The 20,869-nt window shown below is 42.7% G+C and overlaps 1 protein-coding gene across 2 annotated transcripts in view; it reads left to right on the plus strand.

Moving 5' to 3' along the window:
- AGO1 (argonaute RISC component 1) overlaps nt 1–17,183 on the plus strand; it is a 34,822-nt gene extending 17,639 nt beyond the window's left edge. Inside the window, exons 12-19 of one of the 2 annotated variants that reach the window (XM_036869169.1) lie at nt 1,378–1,562; nt 6,851–7,010; nt 7,194–7,284; nt 8,386–8,580; nt 10,766–10,900; nt 11,513–11,614; nt 11,943–12,142; nt 12,384–17,183. In XM_036869169.1, coding sequence (XP_036725064.1) covers nt 1,378–1,562; nt 6,851–7,010; nt 7,194–7,284; nt 8,386–8,580; nt 10,766–10,900; nt 11,513–11,614; nt 11,943–12,142; nt 12,384–12,492 — 1,177 coding nt within the window. In that variant the 3' untranslated portion in view covers nt 12,493–17,183. The remainder of the gene's footprint in view (nt 1–1,377; nt 1,563–6,850; nt 7,011–7,193; nt 7,285–8,385; nt 8,581–10,765; nt 10,901–11,512; nt 11,615–11,942; nt 12,143–12,383) is intronic. The other variant, XM_036869174.1, reaches the window with a different exon arrangement.
- The last annotated feature ends 3,686 nt before the right edge of the window (nt 17,184–20,869 follow it).

The raw sequence follows: 20,869 nt of genomic DNA on the forward strand, positions 1-20,869 counted from the left end.
AAAGAAGCCCTGTTACCTCAGCTGTATCACTTTTAGGACAGGATTTTAAGACTGTCTCCATCCTAGAGTTCTCTAAACACTTTGTGGCCCCCAGCACTGGACATAATATCCCAAGTGTGATCTGGTAATAGAAGATAGGGAAAACCACTTTCCTTGAAGTAGAGACCCACTTACTGATGGAATCTGGTAACACATTGGCTTTTTTAATAGCTATACTGTAGTTGTATACAAAGCAGAGAAATGGAAGAAACACTGTTAGTTGTCCATCAGAGCCCTGGCTCTTATTTACATGAAATAATAGGTTATATTTTTTATTATAATGTTTATTTGAAAAAAATTTTTTAAATAGAATAATATGGAAAACATCCATGTGTCCATCATCCAGAATATTGTCATATTTATTTTATCCTTTTTAAAAAGTAAATAAAATATTAAAGATAAATTTGACATTCCTTTATATCCTCCATTCTAGTCCCGTTCCTCCTTTCTGATGCAGTCACTGTCATGAATTATAACCTTCCTACCCAATTTATGTATTTTATATACCTATATGTATATAAGTGATTTAAAATTTTATACAACAGTGTTGTACTGTATTAATCTTACGTTTGTTTTTTCTTTGTAACTAAATAAGTAAAAAATTTATTTCCTCACTGTATAGGCTTTTGAATCCATCTTATTGATATTTATATGCTATATAATAACATCCCCTAAACAATTGCTTTTATTCTCTATTTGTACATTGTTGCTTTTAATCTAAATGCAGGACTTTCACAAATTGAATTTCCTGCTGCTCCTTTCAGTCTGTCATTATATTTATGTGGCTCGATTTTTTTTTTTTAATCTATTGCATGTGAACCCTCTCTTCCAGCTTTGTCTTCCTTTCCTAGGGTAAAGCTCTAAAGCCAAAAGAAAGAAGCTTGTTTAATTATTTGCTCTCAGGCTTCAAAGAACCAGTAGGGGAGGAGGGAGCTCATTTTTCTCTGAACATCTCCTGTGCTCTGATCACTGTTGGAACCTTATTTATTTTAATTTGAGCCAAGAGGCCCTCCTCTTGGGCATCTTCCTATTGCTGTAGACTTAAAACATAGGAACCAGCTGCTTGAATGGGACAACATGGGGGGACTTTGAGAATTCCCACAGGTCCCTTCTCTGGGCTCCCTCAGCTCTCTGCTTGTACCATTGAACACTTAGCAAGCTCTATCTTGTCCTATCCAACTGTAAATGTGCTTTTTACACTAGATGTGATGATGTCTCATTCATCTTAGAATCTGTCAGTGCCTGTCATAGTGCTAGACCCCTAAGATGGAGGCATTTGGTTAGAGGTATTAAAGTGGGACTTACCTGTCTCCTGTCATGACCATACTTGTGCTGCAGGAACTTCACAGACCAGCTGCGGAAGATTTCCAAGGATGCAGGGATGCCCATCCAGGGCCAGCCTTGCTTCTGCAAATATGCGCAGGGGGCAGACAGCGTGGAGCCCATGTTCCGGCATCTCAAGAACACCTACTCAGGGCTGCAGCTTATTATCGTCATCCTGCCAGGGAAGACGCCAGTGTATGGTACAGTTCTGTTGGGACAGTGATTACGATAATAGGACTCTTCTCAGGGTAGCTCCCTGGAAGATCCTAGGGCCGACTCAGTGTGGATTCTTGGCTCTAGCCAGAGCTGTTCCTTAGTGTCAGTGCTCTTCTTAGAGGAGAAATATTAGCCTATATGAGCCAGTTAGTCATCTCTGGTCCTGTTTACCTGCTCACAGTCCCTCCCAGTGACATTTACTGGGGTCCTCTGTGTGCTGGTGTGCATGCCAGGCTAAGCTGAGCCGGGTACAGAGATGGGTCAGTCCAGATTCCTGTTCTTAGGAGTGCATTGTCTGTTAGGACATAGGGCAGCACACCCAAGCAGAATTTGTGGTAGTTCTGTTGGTGTTCCACTGCTGGGAATGATGTAGACTTTTTGAGAAGCTTTCCCTCTCTTTTCCTCTCTTTTCAGAATGAGAATGACTATATACATCTCTGACTCAGTGCTTTTCTCTTACTCTTTTTTTCCTTCTCCACCTCTCCTCTTCAAAGGAAGAGGTGTCTCTCCTTTTATCTTACTCAACCCACGTGTGCTCTTGTTTCTATTCCATCCTTTTACCTTTGGGACCCTTGAACCCTCAAACATCTTTAGATTCCCCACGCCAGAGCACATTACCACAGTCATGCCATCTCCTTTAGCTTTTTTCTTCCTATTTTCTTGTTTTTCTTCATCAGCGTTTTTAAATGAGTTCTCTACATTTTCTACCCCCACTTCCTCACCAGCCACTTACTCCTTAGCCTTTTTCATTTATTTTACCTCTGCCATTCTCCTAAACCTCCTCTGCAGAGGGTCACCAATGACCTTTCTCCTCTTGACTTCTTGATATTTTCTCCTGTCTCTCCTTAATTGTTTTTGTCATTACCAGGAATGCCTGGCATTTTCCAGATTTCTGTACTCTGCCCTCTCTGCCTTTTCATTCTAGTGAAATTCTCATCCATTTCAGTTGTTTCAGTCATCAACTATTGTTACTGTATGTTATCTTGTATTATTAAAATCTTGATTCCACCCTTGACCTCTCTGCAGTTCCAATCTCTCCCTTTGACCTATCTCCCTTCCACAACAGTTTACTGATCACCTACTGTGTGTGAAAAGAAACACTGCTAGATCCTGAATACATTGGTGGATAAAACAGATGTGCTCTCTGCTCTTACAAAGTGTTTTGGTGAACGATCTCTTTAGTAGCTTGTCTCCTCTGTCTACCAGTAAGCCCTTCTCTTTACTTTTCTCTTCTGTGTTGGCATCACAATTGCTTCTGGGTACCTTCATCCAGACTTTGGGGACAGTCTGTCTTCTCTTTGCCTCACCTCTAATGCTCTTTTTTACAGTATTAAGATGTATTCCCTGCTCTCCACCCACTCTTCTCAATTTAATTCTAACATTTCTTCTTAAATCTTTCTTGTATAGGTTACTGGATGAGACTTTTTGTGATTGTACTCTGAAAGAAAAAAAAAAACCTTCATTAGCCCCCATTCACAGAATAAAAGTTTTTTAGGGCCCTGATCTTAGTTTAACCTTTTCAGCTTCATGTACTGTTCCCTTTGCCACACATACCAGAAAGATAACTTGTTCTGGAATTAGATAGAACTGGATTTTAATCCTGGCTATGCCAGTTTACTGTCTTAGGCAAATTACCTAACCTTTCTCAGCCTCGTTAATTAATTATATAAAAGGCAGCATCTAACACAGTGCCTGTGACATAGTAGGTGCTCTAAATGCTCATTCCTTGTCTCTGCTGTCTAGTCTCTGGTTTTGCTTACATCATTTGCCTTTGCCTAGAATATCTAAGTACTCTTTTTATCCCCCATCTTGCCCTTAAAATTCTCTCTATCCTTCAAGTCCTAGTTTAAATGTACTTATTCCTGGAAGCTTTCTCTTGTCATCCTACCTACAGGATTAACTCATCTCTTTTTGGATTCCTCTAGAAATTGTATCAGACTGCTGATCAGTTACGGTCTTGCTTGATATTGTTTTGAGCATGGAGTGGATCTGATTCTGCTCTGAAACCTTCTTCCCTCTGCACATATATACCCAAGGTAGAACCTTCCACTCACATGATACTCAATACTTATAGAAGTTGGTTGACCTCCAATCCATGTCTCTCTCGGGCCATAAATTGATGTCCCTTGTGATTGATAAAGTGGAGTGTCTTTTTATATTTCTATTGGCTGTTTCACTTGCCTCTTTGGAGAAGTGCCTGCTCAAGTCTTTTCCTTTTTTATTGGCTTCACTACCTTTTTCTTAATGATTTATCGGATGCTTTTTAGGAGAACTGCCTTGAATAATTATCCGTGTTTCTGGTTTCCTCCATAAAGGGAGAATCCAGTGTTTCTGGCCTGCATGTGGAGTATAGTGCGGCATGCTTGGAGAAGTCAGTGCTTACTCAGAAAATTTTCCCTTCCCTGGGCTCAGTCATGTTATACCTCTCTCCAGTCTCATACCTTGATTAGGACCTTGGGTTTCTTCCACTTACATGCTGTTCTTTGATTATATTGAATACCGCTTAGGTAATGGGGGCATTGCCTAGGAATTAAGCCTGCAGATAAGAGGAACAGTCAGATTCTTTTAAAGATCCTTCATCCTCCTTCCTGGTAGGCCAAGTGATGGTCAAAGCAAGGTCCACATGCATTGTGATTGCCCTGAGAGTATAAAAGGATAGTGTCACATTTGTCCAGTTCTAATCTGGTACCATACCTCATCCTGTCCTTAGTATTTTTAACTCCTTCCTCCACTAAATTGGTAAAATTTTTTTAATGTAAACTTTTTATTGAAGTACAGTATACATATAGAGATCTTTTGTGTTCAGTCAATTAATTCTCACAAAATGTCATAGCAAGGTAACCAGTACCTAGTTCTGATAGTAGAACATTATCACAATCCCAGGCTACCAATCACTACAACTCCCCATCAGTGTTAACCACTATTATTTTGGCTTCTAACACCATAGATTAGTTTTGACTGTCTTTGAACTTTATATAAATGGAGTCATATACCATGTACCTTTTTTTGTGTCTGGCTTCTTTCACTCAACATTATGTTTGTAAGATTTATCCATGTTTGTTTAGTTGTAGTTTGCTACAATTTTTCCATTATATGATAATAACACAATTTACATGTATTTATACATTCTACTGTTAATGGACATATTTGGGTTGGTTCCAGTTTTTACTATTATAAATAATGCTTCAGTGAACATTCTTGTACATGTCCTTTGAACATATGTGCCCATTTCTATTGGGTGTGTAACTAGGCGGGATTTTAAGTGTCCAAATGTATACTTCCAACAGCAGCAAATGAGAGTTGTAGTTATTTATATCCTTACCAAACTTGGTATTGTCGCTTTCATTTTAGCCATTCTTATGGGTGTTTAGTGATACTGCATTTTGCTTTAATTTGAATTCTCTGGTGATTGATAAAGTTGAGTATCTTTTTATATTTTTATTGGCTGTTTCACGAGCCTCTTTTGAGAGGTGGCTGCTCAAGTCTTTTCCTTTTGTTACTGGCTTCACAACCTTTCTCTTATTGATTTATAGATGTTCTTTATAATTCCTTTATTTAAATTTATATATATTATACATATCTGTGGCTTGCCTTTTTACTTTCTTAATGGGTTCTTTTGTTGAACAGAAATTTAAAATTTTAATGTAGTCCTATTTATCAATATTTTTCCTTTATGGCTAGTACTTTCTGAGTCCTGTTTAGGAAGTCCCAAGGTCAGGAAGATACTAGTCTGTGTTTTCTTTTAAATGTTTTTTTTTTAACCTTTCACATTTAGAACTAGCCTGTGTTCGCCAGAAACTGTTGCTTTCTCTGTCCCTTGGCAGTGGTTCCTCTTTTGGTGCAAAGCCTAGAATCTCAGCCTCCTGCCCACACCTCGAATCAGCAAATGTACCCAGGGCAAAAGCAGCTGCAGCAGATGGCTCACCTCTGTGAGATTCTCTCCCTCTCTGCAGTGTTAACTCTTCCAGTTCTTGTTGTCTTAGCACTTCTCTGCTGCCTACAAAAAGATAATTTCTGTATTTTATTTGGCTTTTCTGAATGTTATGTGCAGAGACACTGGTTTGCCTCTAACTTTATCTCTTGGAAGTAGAAATGATCCCTTTAGCTTTTTAAACATTCTCAAATCTCTCCCATTGAAAACATATCATACCGTTCATTGATCCTACATCTCCTCCTTGGTACTTTGTATTACCAAAACCAGTTTTTGCCTCTATACATTAATTTTTGCCTCACTATCACAAAATTCTGGTCCTCATTTTACCAATCTCTTAGCAGCATTTGACTTAGTTGAACACTTGCTCCTTCTTGAAACTCTTTCTTCCCTGGCATTCATGATATAATACTGTCTTGATCTTTCTCTTGGTTCTCTGAAGTTTTGTCCTTTGCAGACTCATCATCTTCCTGTTCTGCAAGTATTGTGAATTCAAAGATAACAGGTCTAATCCCTCTTCTCCTTTCACTCTGTTCTCTTCCTTGGTGATCTCAAGGTCATGTTTTCAATTACTGCCTGTGCCTAAATATCTCATAAATTTACATCTCCATTTCAGACTACTCCTGAACTTCCAACTACTATACTCAGTTGCCTGATGGATATCCTCACTGGGATGACCAAAAAACACTTCAAACTCAAAATGTCTCAAAAAGAACTTATGATCTATCTGTTCTATTATAAAAATCTAGAAACTCAGAGGTTATCCATAAAAATTATTTTCCCTTACGTATATAGTCTCTTGAATCTGTTTCTTTCCATCTTGACAGCTGCCTTCTTAAGCTACCCTCATTTCTTCCCTAGATCGGTCTAATGACCACATTCTTTCTCTCACACTGTGGTTCCTTTATTCTCCTTTGTAGTTACTTTGGCCTTTCAGTTTCTCAAATGTATGTTGCTTTCTCCTATCAGAGTACATTTTTGCACGCTCTTCCCTCTGCCTGGAATGCTCTTTCCTATATTCCCTCTCCCTTCTAAGTTCTCTTCTACCTTTAGATTTCAGTTCACTCATTACTTACTCAAGAATCCTTTCCTGACAACGTTATTACCCCCACGTTATATGCTGTCATAGCTCCATGAAGTTTTCTGTTGTAGCATTTAGCATTGTTATACTTTTCATGATTTTTAAAATTAGTCACTGGATAGTAAGCACTATAAGAGTAGGGACCCTGTGTGTTTCTGGTCATCATTGTGTTCCCTAGCACCTCATATACTTCCTGGCATCTAGGAGGCATTCAGTAAATATTTGTTGAATGCACTAATCAGTTCTCTCCCTGCTCATAGCTGAAGTGAAACGTGTTGGAGATACACTCTTGGGAATGGCTACACAGTGTGTGCAAGTGAAGAATGTGGTCAAGACCTCGCCTCAGACTCTGTCCAACCTTTGCCTGAAGATCAATGTCAAACTTGGTGGCATTAACAACATCCTAGTTCCACACCAACGGTATGAACTCTATTGCCCACTTGCCCTTGTCAAGCAAGGTACCATACTGGTGATTGATGAAACGATAGGACCCTATCCAGGCCAAGTGAATCACACAAGGGAGAGACGACCAAAGTGGGTGCTAGATGGTGCCAGAAAGAGAAGACCCAACTCCTCACCATTTGTTTTCTCTTCCTTGTTTAGCTCTGCTGTCTTTCAACAACCAGTGATATTCCTGGGAGCAGATGTTACACACCCCCCAGCGGGGGATGGGAAAAAACCTTCTATCACAGCAGTGAGTGATACTTTCCAACTTCCTCATAAGGTTCTTCTCTTAGCTCTGAGCCCCCAAGACTACACATGATTTCCTTCCCTCAACTCTGGTGCTTGACCCTTCACAAGATCTTTTTATTTCAGCTGATCATCCCCATTAACCACTCCCTTGGTTTCTTAATAAAACTAACTCTGCATGGCATTTTCTTTTCAGAGAGAGAGCAGTGAGAGTGTAGGCTGTGGCCAGAGACTTGGCCCTGTCTCCATCACTTTTGTTCTGTGTTCGAGTTTCCCTCTCTCTCTCTGTGCCCACTTTTGGAATATGGGAACAAACATACCTCTTCTCTGAAATCCCTTTTAAGGGAGTTACTTAGTTGCTGCGATTGTCCTTTACTCTTCCCCGTCCCTACCCCTGATCCACCTAGTAGATTAGATAGCTCTCCAATCCCTCTCCTGACATATTTGCTCCCTGTCTCATAGGGGCTTCTGAATTGGCTAAAGGGACCAGGCCTTCTTTCCCACTTCTCTTTCTTCAACTCTCAAGTTTCTCTAGGCAGAATGGGCCTATCTCAGTAAATGTGAGGAACCCTATACTATGCTTATCTTTAATTTCTTCGTGGCCATCCATCCTAGTAGGCTTTGGCTATTGTCCCCTTAGAAAATGATGTTATTCCCACCACCCACAAGAACACTCTTCACTATGGTTCCTAGCGTAGATTAGCACTTGAATTGAAAAAAAGATAAACTTGTTTTTGAATGAGGTCACTCTTTGAGCTAGTAGTGCCAAACCTTCACATGCCCCTCTGCAAGGAGTAGGGAAATCGAACTTATCAAGTACCTACTGTGGGTTAGGCCCTGTGCAAGATGACTTATATGTGCTACAACAGCACTGAAACTAGGTGGTATTCTTATCTCCATTTCAGAGGAGGAACAAGAAGATCATGTGGGTTAAGTAACTTCCACATGTGTGATAGAACAGAGATTGAACCAGGGCTTATTGAATCCAAAAAACCTCATTCAGTTGCATAGTTGTTTTGCTAAGAGGTCTTTCCCCAAACCCAGAACCTAACAGTGTTGGGAGGGTGGAGGTTCTGGGAGCTGATCCTGCCTCTTTGGTTATCAGGTGGTAGGCAGTATGGATGCCCACCCCAGCCGTTACTGTGCTACTGTGCGGGTGCAGCGACCACGGCAGGAGATCATTGAAGACTTATCCTACATGGTACGTGAGCTGCTCATCCAGTTCTACAAGTCCACCCGCTTCAAGCCTACCCGCATCATCTTCTACCGAGATGGGGTTCCTGAAGGCCAGCTCCCCCAGGTAGGGCCCACAATAGGTCAAGAAAACCTTCACATTGAGGCCAGGGGGCCTGATGGTAGCAGAGAGTACTGCTGTCTTTTCTGAGCTATTGACACTGGGAGGTGCTACTACTTAGGGAGGTTTGCTAAATGGAGTAGTCTTGGAAGCAGAGATCACAATTGAGAGATGGCCTGTACAATCACTGATAGACCTTTCTTCTTGTAATAAAAGACCCTCAGTGCCTATTTACTAGTTGGTCCGTGTTGAAGACTGATTCTTTAGACCAGTGGTTCTCAAACTTTAGCATCCATCAGAATCTTTTGGAGGGCTTATTAAAGTAGTTTGCAGAGCTCTACCCTTAGAATTTCTGCTTTAGTTAGTCTAGGATGGGGCCCTAAAATTTGTAGTTCTGACAGGTTCTTAGGTGATGCTGCTGGTCTGGAGACCACACTTTGAGAATCACTGCTATTGACCTTCACGATGTTCCTCCTATTCTTTCTCCCTGCTAAGCCTTCATATTCTGTTGTTTAGATTAGTGTACTGAACTGGTCTCCTTGACTACCATTTAATACATAGTAATATAACTACCATTTATTGGGTACCTCTTATGTGCCGTAAACTGAGCTAAGCACTTTGTATGTATTCTATTTAATGCTTACAATAACCGTATGAAATAATTATTATTCCACTTGATAGATGATGAAACTGAGGCTTGAAAATGTTAAATGATTTCTTCAGTGTCATCCAGGCTAATAAGTGGTAGAGCTGGGATTCAAACAAGTTGGTTAGATTCCAAAGTTCATGCTCTTAACCATTATGCTCAATTTCCTCCAAGTCGTACAGTGTTTCCTAAAACACCAGATGCATTTATCATAATATGTCTGTTTAGAGATGTCTAGTGACCTCACATAGCCTGAGGTTAAAATTCAAACTGCTTAATAAGCAAAGCAGTCAGCAGTTATTAAGCCACTACTAGGTTTTTTATGTTTTTACTTAATTATTTGTTTTAGTCTTCACAACAGTTTTGTGAGGCTGATCTTATTAGTAACTTTAGTCAATGTGGAGAAAATGAGACTTAAAGGGGTTAAGTAACTTGCAAGGTAATAAAATTAGATAAAGCTTGGGTTTAAACCTAGTTCTAATTGATTCTAAATTGTATTTACTTTTTTACAGTTTTATACAGTTTTTACTCCCTATACCTGACATCCAAGGCCACAAGGCAACTACTGACTATGGTTTTTCACCTGTGGCTTCTTTAGCTAGTCCATTTTTGTATAATACTGCTTTTTTTCAGGACTGAATTTATCTACTCCCTCTACACCCATTTCTGAACTATGTGTCTAGTCTTCTATGGTGGTCCCAATCCTGTCTGCTCTTAGAGCTCATGGGTAACTTCCATTTTCCTTCTGATCCTAAATTCAGCCTTACTTTGGGCATTGTGATTTCTCTCTGAACCTTGGTTCTGTGTCTTAATGTTAGGTCTAATTATACATAGGAACCAGATGAGTGCTCTCTGCTGATACTAAGCCTCCCAGCTAGGTTTTATAGGAACATATCATGTGAACTGTCTACAGGCATACCTTGTTTTATTGCACTTCGCTTTATTGTGCTTCGCAGATACTGCATTTTTTACAAATTGAAGGTTTGTGGCAATCCTGCGTCCAGCAAGTCTGTCGGCACCATTTTTCCAACAGCATTTGCTAACTTCATGTCTCTGTGTCACATTTTGTTAATTCTTGCAATATTTCAAACTTTTTCATTATTATTATATTTGTTATGGTGATTTGTGATCAGTGATTGATGTTACGACTCACTGGCTCAGGTGATAGTTAGCAATTTTTAGCCATAAAGTATTTTTTAATTAAGGTATGTACTTTTTTTTTTTTTTAGACATAATGCTACTGCACACTTAATAGACTATAGCATAGTGTAAGCATAACTTTTATATGCACTGGGAAACCAGAAAATTCGTGTGACTTACTTTATTGTAGTGATCTGGAACTGAACCCACAAGATCTCTGAGGTATGCCTGTATAAGGCTGATTTTGGTAGGAAGGGCTTATCATCTCTAATGGTTGGGTGTCAGCTTATAAAGAGAGGCTGAACAAAAAGCCGTATTACAAGTGACAACCCCTTAGTTCAGAAAGATGTGTGAACTCAAGAGGAGCTGTGTGTCTCTTTGTCTCCCTCCTCACCCTGTGCCTAGATCCTCCACTATGAGCTGCTGGCCATTCGTGATGCCTGCATCAAACTGGAAAAGGACTACCAGCCCGGGATCACTTATATTGTGGTGCAGAAACGCCATCACACCCGCCTTTTTTGTGCTGACAAGAATGAGCGAGTGAGTGAGGGATTGAGGAAGCCACCCATACCCTTATCTTGTCTCCCTTCTCTTAATATGGAAGAAGCCCTTGAAATAAATCTGGGGATTTAGTCCTTGGCCTGTCCATCTTCCCTGGCCCCTTTCTTCCCCCTAGCTCTTGTGGTCCTTCCTCTGCTGCTTCCTTCCCTTTGTTTCCCCCTTCTCCCCTCCTTCCCTTATACTTCATCTCCCTCCTCCTAGCTCCCTGGCCTATAGACCCCATATATAGACCAGCTCCCAGAGAAGGGAAAGGGAACTTCCATTTATTGAACTCCTCCTATGTGCCAGACACTGTACAAGGCGTCTTCCTCACAGCAGCCCTGTGAGGTAGGTACTGTTATTATCTCCAGTTTAGCCTCAGAAAGGTTAAATGACTTGCTAAGATCACACAGCTAATAAATGGTGAAAGCAGCACTTAAGCACAGGTCTGTGTGACTTTAGAAGCCTATTATTTCAATTCCCAGTACCCTCTGGGAACAGCAACTTCTACTTTACTCTTGGGATTCTGATGGAATCAGATTAGAATTGAGTCGGGGCCCTAGTTAGGGTCATGCAGATCTTGGGATCTCGGTTGTCTTTGTCTCTATACAGATTGGGAAGAGTGGTAACATCCCAGCTGGGACCACTGTGGACACCAACATCACCCACCCATTTGAGTTTGACTTCTATCTGTGCAGCCACGCAGGCATCCAGGTAGCTGGGCTATGTCCTGGGGTTTCCAATGGGCCAAAGATTAGTTGCTTATTCCCACTGTCTCTAGAATATATCATTCCTCACTGAGTGGCATTCAAATCAGGATTGTTCTCTTAATAAGCCCTTTGTGCACTTGAACATAAGTGCACTTTGAACGTCTTAGGCAGGTTGCCCATAAGATGGGTGCTTTATGACATAGGTGGCTTTGTGTCTGCCTTTTCATGGGTGAGTCTTCCAACCCAGCCATACTCTCAATAGTGATCCTGTTCCTTATCATCAACCATCCCCTCTGCCCAGCCTGGGGCCCCTCACCTTCCTATCTTCCCAGGGCACCAGCCGACCATCCCATTACTATGTCCTTTGGGATGACAACCGTTTCACAGCGGATGAGCTTCAGATCTTGACGTACCAGCTGTGCCACACTTATGTACGATGCACACGCTCCGTCTCAATTCCAGCACCTGCCTACTATGCCCGCTTGGTGGCTTTCCGGGCACGATACCACCTAGTGGACAAGGAGCATGACAGGTGAGGCCTGGGATCAGGCTGGCTTCCTTTTTGTTTCAGCCTCTGGTACCAGACCCTCTCAATTTTCCTTGGGTAGTAGGAAATGAGTATTGTCCAATTTGATGTCCTTGGGCTTGTCAGCCCAAATCTGGGTTGGGGTTTTCTCTTAAATTGTTATGGGAATTGGCATCCTAGGGGTGGGGGAAGGAATTAGTAGCAGCTCAGTTCACCAGGAAGGACTTCTTTCATTTTTCCTTTTCAGTGGAGAGGGGAGCCACATATCGGGGCAGAGCAATGGGCGGGACCCCCAGGCCCTGGCCAAAGCCGTGCAGGTTCACCAGGATACTCTGCGCACCATGTACTTCGCTTGAAGGCAGAACGCTGTTACCTCACTGGATAGAAGAAAGCTTTCCAAGCCCCAAGAGCTGTGCCGCCCAAATCCAGAGGAAGCAGGGAGGAGGGAGGTGGGGCAGGGAGGAATGCAGAAGGCCTTGTTTCCTCTACAGAGGGGGCGAAAGGGTGGGGAACAGGGCCAGTAAGCCAGACCACCAGCCAGAAATCTGATATTCACCTCATGCCCTCCACCCTTCACCCCATCTTGTCACATCTGGCCCTGACTCCACTGGACCAAGAGAGGCAGCCCCGGTGCCCACCATACACACAGATGTCGCATGTGACTCACAGTGCTAAAGACTCATGCCTGACAGCTTGGTAAGGTCGGCTCTGCAGCCCTGCAGACAAAAGCTGGTAGGTTTGGGTTTGATACTTTAGATGGGAAAGTGAGGGGCTTGAGAAAGTGGGTGGGAGGAGGGAAGGATTTTTTAGGAGCCTTAATCAGAAAAGGTCTAGATTTGTTTAAGAAGAAAAACGAAACCAGATGCAGATCAATATTTTAGGATACTAGATGTTTTAATGGGTTGAGAATCCAGCTTGTAGGAAGATTTTTAATGCTAATGGTTTTGGTTGCCCCTCCCCCAGCTGCCACTCCTCTTTCCCTTATTCCTCTTTCTCCACCTTTTCTACCCCACCTTACACCTTCTCCCTGACAGACATCCAGCCCCTAGTAAGACTTAAGGCACTATGGCACTTAGCTCTGAAGTGACACGACCCTGTCTTCCTTCCGCCTGCTGGTGGGTAACCAGTGCCTTCCCTGTAACGGTAATGCTGCAGAACTGCAACCTTTTGTACCTATTTTTGGGGGGGGGTGGCGGGGTGGGGGTGGGAGAAGGAGGTAGGTGGGGATGAAATACCCCTAACCCAACAAGCCTCCAGCCAGAGCGCCAGCTATTTTGCATTTGAAGGAGTTGACTTCCATATTCATTGAGCTTTTAAAAAGATCACCACCTCAAGATGGTTAAAATCCATTGACATTTGCACTTTCAGACATGACAAGTCTCTCGGAGCTGCTGAGGTGACTGGCCTCTGGCCTTTCCACTTATGTCTCCTTTCCTCCTGTCCCCGCTTCCTCCCCACCTGCCTGGGTCTGGAGTTACTTTCATAGCATTTCTCACTCTTGGCTTCTTTTTTTTCCCTGATGGTCAAGTCTGTTTATGTTTCAATATTTTTTAACTGGGGTGTCTTTTAACAAACGATCCTTAGGTCTAAAATAAGAAAAAAAAAAAAAAAAAGCAAAAACTAAATGTTATTTTTATACCATAACTTGAGTCTATTGCCAAAATCTGGAAATCCCTCCCATGCCCAATGAGTTTACATCCCAGAAACATTGAGCCGTCAGAAGGAACTATGTACCTGACTTGTTCTTTGGCCTGGCTCTGTAGGGGGTGGTTATCTCCCCAAGGTGGGGCTCAGTCTCCACCCTTCCTCTGTGCAGATAATATCTTTCTCTTGCTGCAGGCACCCCTTCTGCACTGCCCTGCACTCTTTTCTGCAAGTGCATCTTCCCTTCCTCTGGACTGTCCTCTGACACTTTGGCTTATCCCAGATTTCAGCGTGTCCTGTGGATAGGCTGGGGAATTTTGCTGCTCCCTTTTGCTTCTGTTTACACAAATGAATTTTTCCTGATTTCCCACTAGGGCATGTGAGTGGGTGGCATGGGCTTTTTTTTTTTTTTTTTTTTTTTTTTCCTGTCTTCCTGGCTAGAGATGGGGTTTGGCTGTGTTGCAGAACTGGAAAAGTAGGGGGTTCTAGCTTGAGGCCTGTTGGCCTTGAAGCAAGGCTTCCTCATTCCTTGCCTGTTCATTTTTTCCTCTCCCACTGCTTGGGATGAGGAGTTGCAGCTTCAGTGTGGAAATTCCTCTTTTTGAGGAGCCTGGGCTTGGGCTTGCCCCAATCTGGTGATGAAGCCATGACACTTTAGACCTAGCTCAGGCTTGGAGGCCAGCCAGAGGAAGGCCGGTCTGAATATGGGCGTATGAAGTTAGAGCTACCATTTCCCCTCCCCAGCAGCCTTTGTACAGACCCAGATTTGCTATGCAAAACAGTCTATCCCAGGTTCTGTGCTGGTTGGCTACTTTGTTCAGCAACTTCACAAAACGTAGCACAAACATTGATTATGGAGAAGGCATCGGGACTGTTGAGTAACTCTTCCTTTACTTCTTTCCTGCTGGCTACAGTGTGGGGTGCCCCATGGGCACAGCCCAGCTGAAGAACAGAATGGAGGGCTCTAGGAGGAGGCAGCTCATGGAGAGCCTACATTCCTTACACAAGTGCCTAAAGAGAGTGATGCCAACACTCCATCTGCCCTGTCCATCGCCTTCACATACTGTCTACTTCGTGTTCAGTCACCCTTTGGGGAGGGGAGTTCTCTTGGGACAGTGGGCTCTGAGTGTTCTCTTCTCGGGTGTGTTTTGGGGCTGGGATCAGGGCAGTATTCCTGGAGGGTCCAGTCATTCACCAGCATTTGCAAATGTCCATTGAGAGCTGGTGGCAGCCACCTACTCTCAGCAACAAGTTTGTGTTCTCTCCTTTTTCTCTCTTTGCCTCACTCTCTCCAGTTGGGTTTTGAGCTGAGGCTTGAAATGCATTTTTTAGCCCTTTGGCATTGTACATGCCATTTAAGAAATAAAAGCAAAAGAAACAGCTTGGGCAATGGCAAGAATATGACATCTTGCTGTGATTTTCTTTATTTCTTTTTATCTTTGAAACTTGAAAAACACCCTTGACCTTGAGGATTATTCTTGTTTGAAAGGTGGTGCATGCAGATTGAGAAGTGGGGTTGGCAACAAGCTTTCGCTTTCTTTGATTTATTTAAAGTGGTGCTTCTTACTTAGGCTCTGAAGAAGCTCTGGGGAGATCCCAGCCTCATCCTCTTAGAGAAGTCTCCTGCTCCCTTTGTTCCACTCTTTTACCTTCCTTTTCCTCTTCTCTCTTTCCCTGGCCTCCTTTTATTTTATTTTCTGTCCACTCAGCTTGCTTGCTGGCCTGCCTGCCTATCTGCCTTTGTGATGATGAATTCTCTGCATGGCTACAGTGATCGCACTGTTTGCTGGCAAGGTCAGGCTTAGCTCCTCGGCTGCAGAAGACCAAGAATCTGCTTCCCAAGCCCAGTGATGTCCTCACTGGGCTGGACTGCCCTCAAACTTACGTGAGGGCAGAGCAGAAGGCCTGCCCAACTGGCATGAAATCAGGAGGGCTTCTGGCAACTTCCACACCTGTCCACTCTTTGGAGTTGGTTTCTCTCATTGCTTTTTCTAGATCTGGTTTCATTTCTCTCTACCTGGGGCCTCCCTTTTCTGAGGATGTCCTACAGTTGACCTACTTGGTTATCCAGCGTTGAAGGGTTAGGGGATAGACATGGGGGAAGAAGAGAGGGATGGGAAGAGAATGGAGAGAATTTGGCTAAAATCTGGGAAAGGAGAGCGCTGCTCATTGATCACTTTTCCAGTCCAGCCTAACTCACTGGGGCTGAGGTGCTACTGCTGGCCTCTGGGGATAAGCCTAAGGCTGTTGTTGCTGGGAATTTAGGCTTAGATTAATGCTGAAGAAGGTACCTAACAGTGTGAAACCTCCCTAAAAAGCTCCCACCTACTCAGTAGCTCCACTGCAGCCTCCTCTTTGGCTAAGCAATGATGTTCTTGGATAGTTTTCTTTTTCTTGTCCAGAATTCTGTAAATGAGGCCAGCAAGATGGGCAGCCAGGGGGACACTGTGACTTCTTAGCTGGCCCATAGGATATCTGCAAGGCTGGTGGGACAGTGTTTTAGACCTGGCATCATGTGTAACAAAGAAGGATGAAAGTTCCTTCCCCTTCAGGGTAGAGAGACGTCTCTAACTAAAATGCAGTTTTGGAAATTACATTGGGGGAAGTTATTTTTATTTATATTTGCTGGGCGTAGGCCAATCCAGGATGGTAGCTGGGATGCCTTCCTTCTTAAAGTCTGATCATGGCAGGGTTATGCAGGGCACTCTTTCCTCTTTGGCCTTCTAAGCAGACTGGGGAGAAGGGATTCTCTGATTTTCTCTTTTCGCCCATTTATTAGGACTTGCCTTCTCCCTGGACAGGGAGAGAGGCTAGGTTGGTGCTCTCCCCTTACTCTACTCCTACTGACTTAGAACCTCTGGCTGCTGTTTGGGAGCCCAAGAAAGGTAGTGGAGGTTATGGGCTCAAAACAAAAGAAAACAAAGCAAAAAAACAGAATAAGGTGGGGAAGGCAGATTTCCTTCTTTAAAAAGGAAAATAGGGAACCCTCCAAGGATTGTGCAAGTAAAGACAATATGTCGAATGCACTGACCCCCCTGGTGTAGTAGCAATAAGGAAAAATGAAATGACTTTCCTGTGCACACAGTCCAACCTGATTGGTGTGTGATGTTGCACTTAGCAGCCATCTGGTGGGCATGTGTGTCTACTCTGGGTTTCACTTTAGTTTCTAAACTTTTTATCCCTCTCAAGTCCAGCATGGATGGGGAAATGTCCCTGGAGCCCCACAGCTGTGTACTTGTTTGCATTTGTTTCCCTTTGAGACTTGTGTTTGTGTCCTGCTTTGAGCTGTACCTTGTCCAGTCCATTGTAAAATTATCCCAGCAGCTGTAATGTACAGTTTCTTCTGAAGCAAGCAACAGCAGCAGCACAATTCTGTGTTTTATAAAGACAACAGTGGCTTCTATTTCTAAAGTGCGGTCTCTCTCTCTTTTTTTTTCTTAGCAAAGCAAACTGTTGGGATTAATTATAATCTCTGATAGATTTTACGTTAGAGTAACAGGTTGTTAGAAGAGCAGAACCATCACTTTCTAAAGGAGTAAAGTGGGTAAAACAAATTCCAGAGTGTTGAAACTGCAGATTGTATGTAATCACTTCACAGGGCCTCCATTTATTCTTCATTCAACAAACATGCAAAGCACTGTGTCTAGAAGTATTATGAGGGGAGTAAGCAGGCACAATTCAAAAATGAGGAAAACAGTGTTTCTCTCCTTAAGGAGTTTAAAAAGTTTGGTGGCGGATATGAGTAGCCAAATGGTTCTCTGGTACCATTTAGAGAGATTATGAGGGCTGGAACAAGGCTATAGGGCTATATCAATGAAGATAGAAAGGAAAGAGCACATTGGAGAGACACTCAGGAGATAGAATTAATAGGACTCAATGGATGATGGAACAGGAAGAGAGGAGTAGAGGCTAATAATGTTCACTCTTCTTGAGCAAGTGAGTATATTGGGACATTCCTCTAGCCAAGACTGGGGGGAAAGGGAGACTATAGAAGGAAGGTGGTAAATTTTGTGAAGAAAGACAATTAGCCTTGTTTAGACGGAGTTTTGAGGTTCCCATGGGGTAACAAGGTTAAGGTTTCCAGTAAACATTTATGTTTTGGTGCTCAGGGAAGACTACCAAAACTGCAGTTATAGATATGGAATTCATAATCATATAGATGGTAGTTAAAGCCATAGGAATGAACAAGATGGCTTAGAGAAAGAGTAGAGCAAGAGAAACCTAGTGTACGACTGTAGGAAACAAGAGATGAGGAGAGGAAGTAGAACCTAAGATGACGGTCAGATCACTTGTAGATACCTTGTATGTTTTTGACTGCTTTAATGAGATGGGAGAATAGTCAAGAGAGTGGAATAGGGTTTAAAGACAAGATTATCAACATGAAAACTGCTGCAGTGAAGGGGGAGGGGTATTTTTTTCTACTTAGTTTACTGTCTTCCACCCCATCTTCTCTGGGATCTCGTAAGTATATGGTCATTCTCCAGTATTTTTTGAAAATGAGCGTTGGAAAACCTAACTTAAACCAGGCTAAGACTGGGGCTTCCAGGTTGTTCACCACAACCACCAGCACCATTTCCGCCTCTAGCTTCCTCCTATCCTCAGGAGATGCTTGTAAAAGAATAAAATAAACAAACCTAATTTTGTTCCTAACTAGTGTCACAGATGGTGTTCCAGTGCACTCAGTAGCACTTAGCAACTTGCTCTATTTACTCTCATGACTTGTTTTCCCCAGAGCCTGTGAACTTCTAGGAGCAGAAACTACATTCTATTCATTTTCGTCATCTCAGGGCCATAGCGTGTATCAGGGGGGTCAATATTTGTGAGTAGAAATGAGCTGGAATCTGTGGTTCTTGAGTACAGAGGAGAGAATCAAGAAGTGATACTGAGTCTACAGGATGGACTCAGTATTCCTGAATCTTCAGGTAAGCAGAAACAACCAGATTATCATCACCTTTTCTTACTCTCACCCCAGCTTCAAGGTTCTATGGTTTTGTACCTTGAACTGTTGGTGCAGTTGTCAAGCATGTAAGTTCAGCATTCCTCCCTGGTACTCCTAGAGTATTGTTATTTCTGTGTATTGGGGGAAGATGGCACAGAGAAGGATTCTGGCACAGGGCCCAGTGAGAAATTTCACTGGCAGTATGTACAAAAGTGGGCCTAGCATTCCTCTGGAGACCAAGTGTTCAAATTGCTAACCTGTGGCTACCCCTGCCAGATTTCCTTGGAAGCAAGCCAGCCAGACCCATGCTCTTTTTCACCAGCAAGGAGTAGTGAGGTTGGTTGGACTTGAAGAGCAGACTGGAACATGGAGGAGATTTTTCCCAGTTGAAATAAGACTTAAACTTACGACCGTTAATGAAGCAGAAAGTGTTTAGCAGAGCGAATGGGAAGATGATCATTATACCACATTTTGGCTATAAATTTCATTGCCATAAATGAATGATGTTAAAAAAGATTTCAGCATTTGGCTGTTGGTTGCTACTCAAGAGAAAAACATGGTAGGAGCCCAAAGCCTGATTTATCTGGTCCTAGAGCTCAAGGTTTGATTTAAGGCTTGTCCTAGCACCCCTGGATATCTCTTTTCAGGATTGGTTGAGCAGCCTTCCCTCTGCCCTGTCAGTTGGCACCATATACTGTAGCACATTCTTGTCTGTCAAGTGCCTTTAGGGTAGAATGAGGCTGTGTATTTGTTGGGTATCACTTGGCTTAATAGACCCCAGAATCACATGGCAGTTAGGGTTTGGCGGCTAAAGGAAAGGGTTATAGTGCAAAAAGAAGAATATTTTCAAGTTCTGAGCCTGGGCCATCCTCAGACTACTGTCTGTACTGCTTGAATGTAAAGAAGCATCGAATTGGAAAATTAGCTCTCCGTTTTTCTTACTAGTTTTCAAGATATTTATTCCTTTGGCTGTAAGCTAAGGAAATCTGGCAGGCTTAGAAAGTGCACAGAGCATGACAGAAGCACTCTTTTAAAGCAGCAGTGTTGAGCTGGAAAAGTGGACTTGCTGGAGGTGAGGTGCATTTAGAAGCTCTCCATTTAAGTGCCACAACTACCTTCCCAGGATACCATATCAAGATTTCTTTTAGGCCACTGTGGCTTACCCTGCAGGAACACACTGTCCTTTTATTCTAGACGGCAGCAGCTTCACCACTATCCTCTTGGCAGTGTCTTTTTGGGACAAAGAAATTTTGAGGAACTTTTCTAGGGACTTTCCCCACCTTCTGAAGGCAAGGAACTTTCTTTGTAAAAGAGGCAGTGGGAGCTCCTAGCCAGGTTTTTGGGTTGTTAATGGAAGTGAACTGGAAAAGGAATAGGGACTTTGGGTACTTTGAAGTACTTGGCTAGGTGTTTTGTACAGTATCCATTATAATTTGGTTGCATCTTCACAGCATTCGTGTGAAGTAGTTTATCAGTTACCTTCAACTGCAATAACAAAACCCAAGTAAATTGGCTTAAATAAGGAAACTATCACATGACAAGAAGTCCTGATTTCATATGGCTCCAAGGTTGGATAATTCACTGGCTCAATGATAATATCAACATAACAGATTCTTGCGCTCTTTTTGCTCTGTCCTTTGTGTTGTTTTACCCTCATGCTAGTTCACCTCAGGATCCCAAGATGGCTGCTGTAATTCCAGGAAGGAAATGCTGACAGAACAAAGTCTAGCAGAAGAGGGACTAATTTTTCCCAATGTTTCATTTTAAAGAAAGGGAATCCCTGGAAGCCCCAGCAGATCTGGCCTAACGTCTCATTTGCTAGAAATTGGTCATCTTCCCACTATTCTGTCATTGGCAAAGCAAATGAGATCATCCATCATGAGTGGCTTAGATTAATTACAAGTTATCCTATGAGTCATGTGGATTAGAAAGACAAGTCATGTTTGCTAGACAAGAAGGGATAAAAGGCTCTGGGGAGGCATCAAGCAGTGTCTGCTCTACCTAGCTACTCTGGTTTTTACAGATGAGGAATGTGATGTTCAGAGAGTGACTTTCCTAGAATCACAGATGGTAGCAGAGGGCCTTCAGTGTCAGCTCTGACTGTCCCTAAGGCCAGTACGTTTTATATTGTGTTCTGCTGCAGTACAGAG

This window comes from Balaenoptera musculus, chromosome 1 (genome assembly GCF_009873245.2).
Source record: "Balaenoptera musculus isolate JJ_BM4_2016_0621 chromosome 1, mBalMus1.pri.v3, whole genome shotgun sequence".
NCBI classification, from domain to species: domain Eukaryota; kingdom Metazoa; phylum Chordata; class Mammalia; order Artiodactyla; family Balaenopteridae; genus Balaenoptera; species Balaenoptera musculus.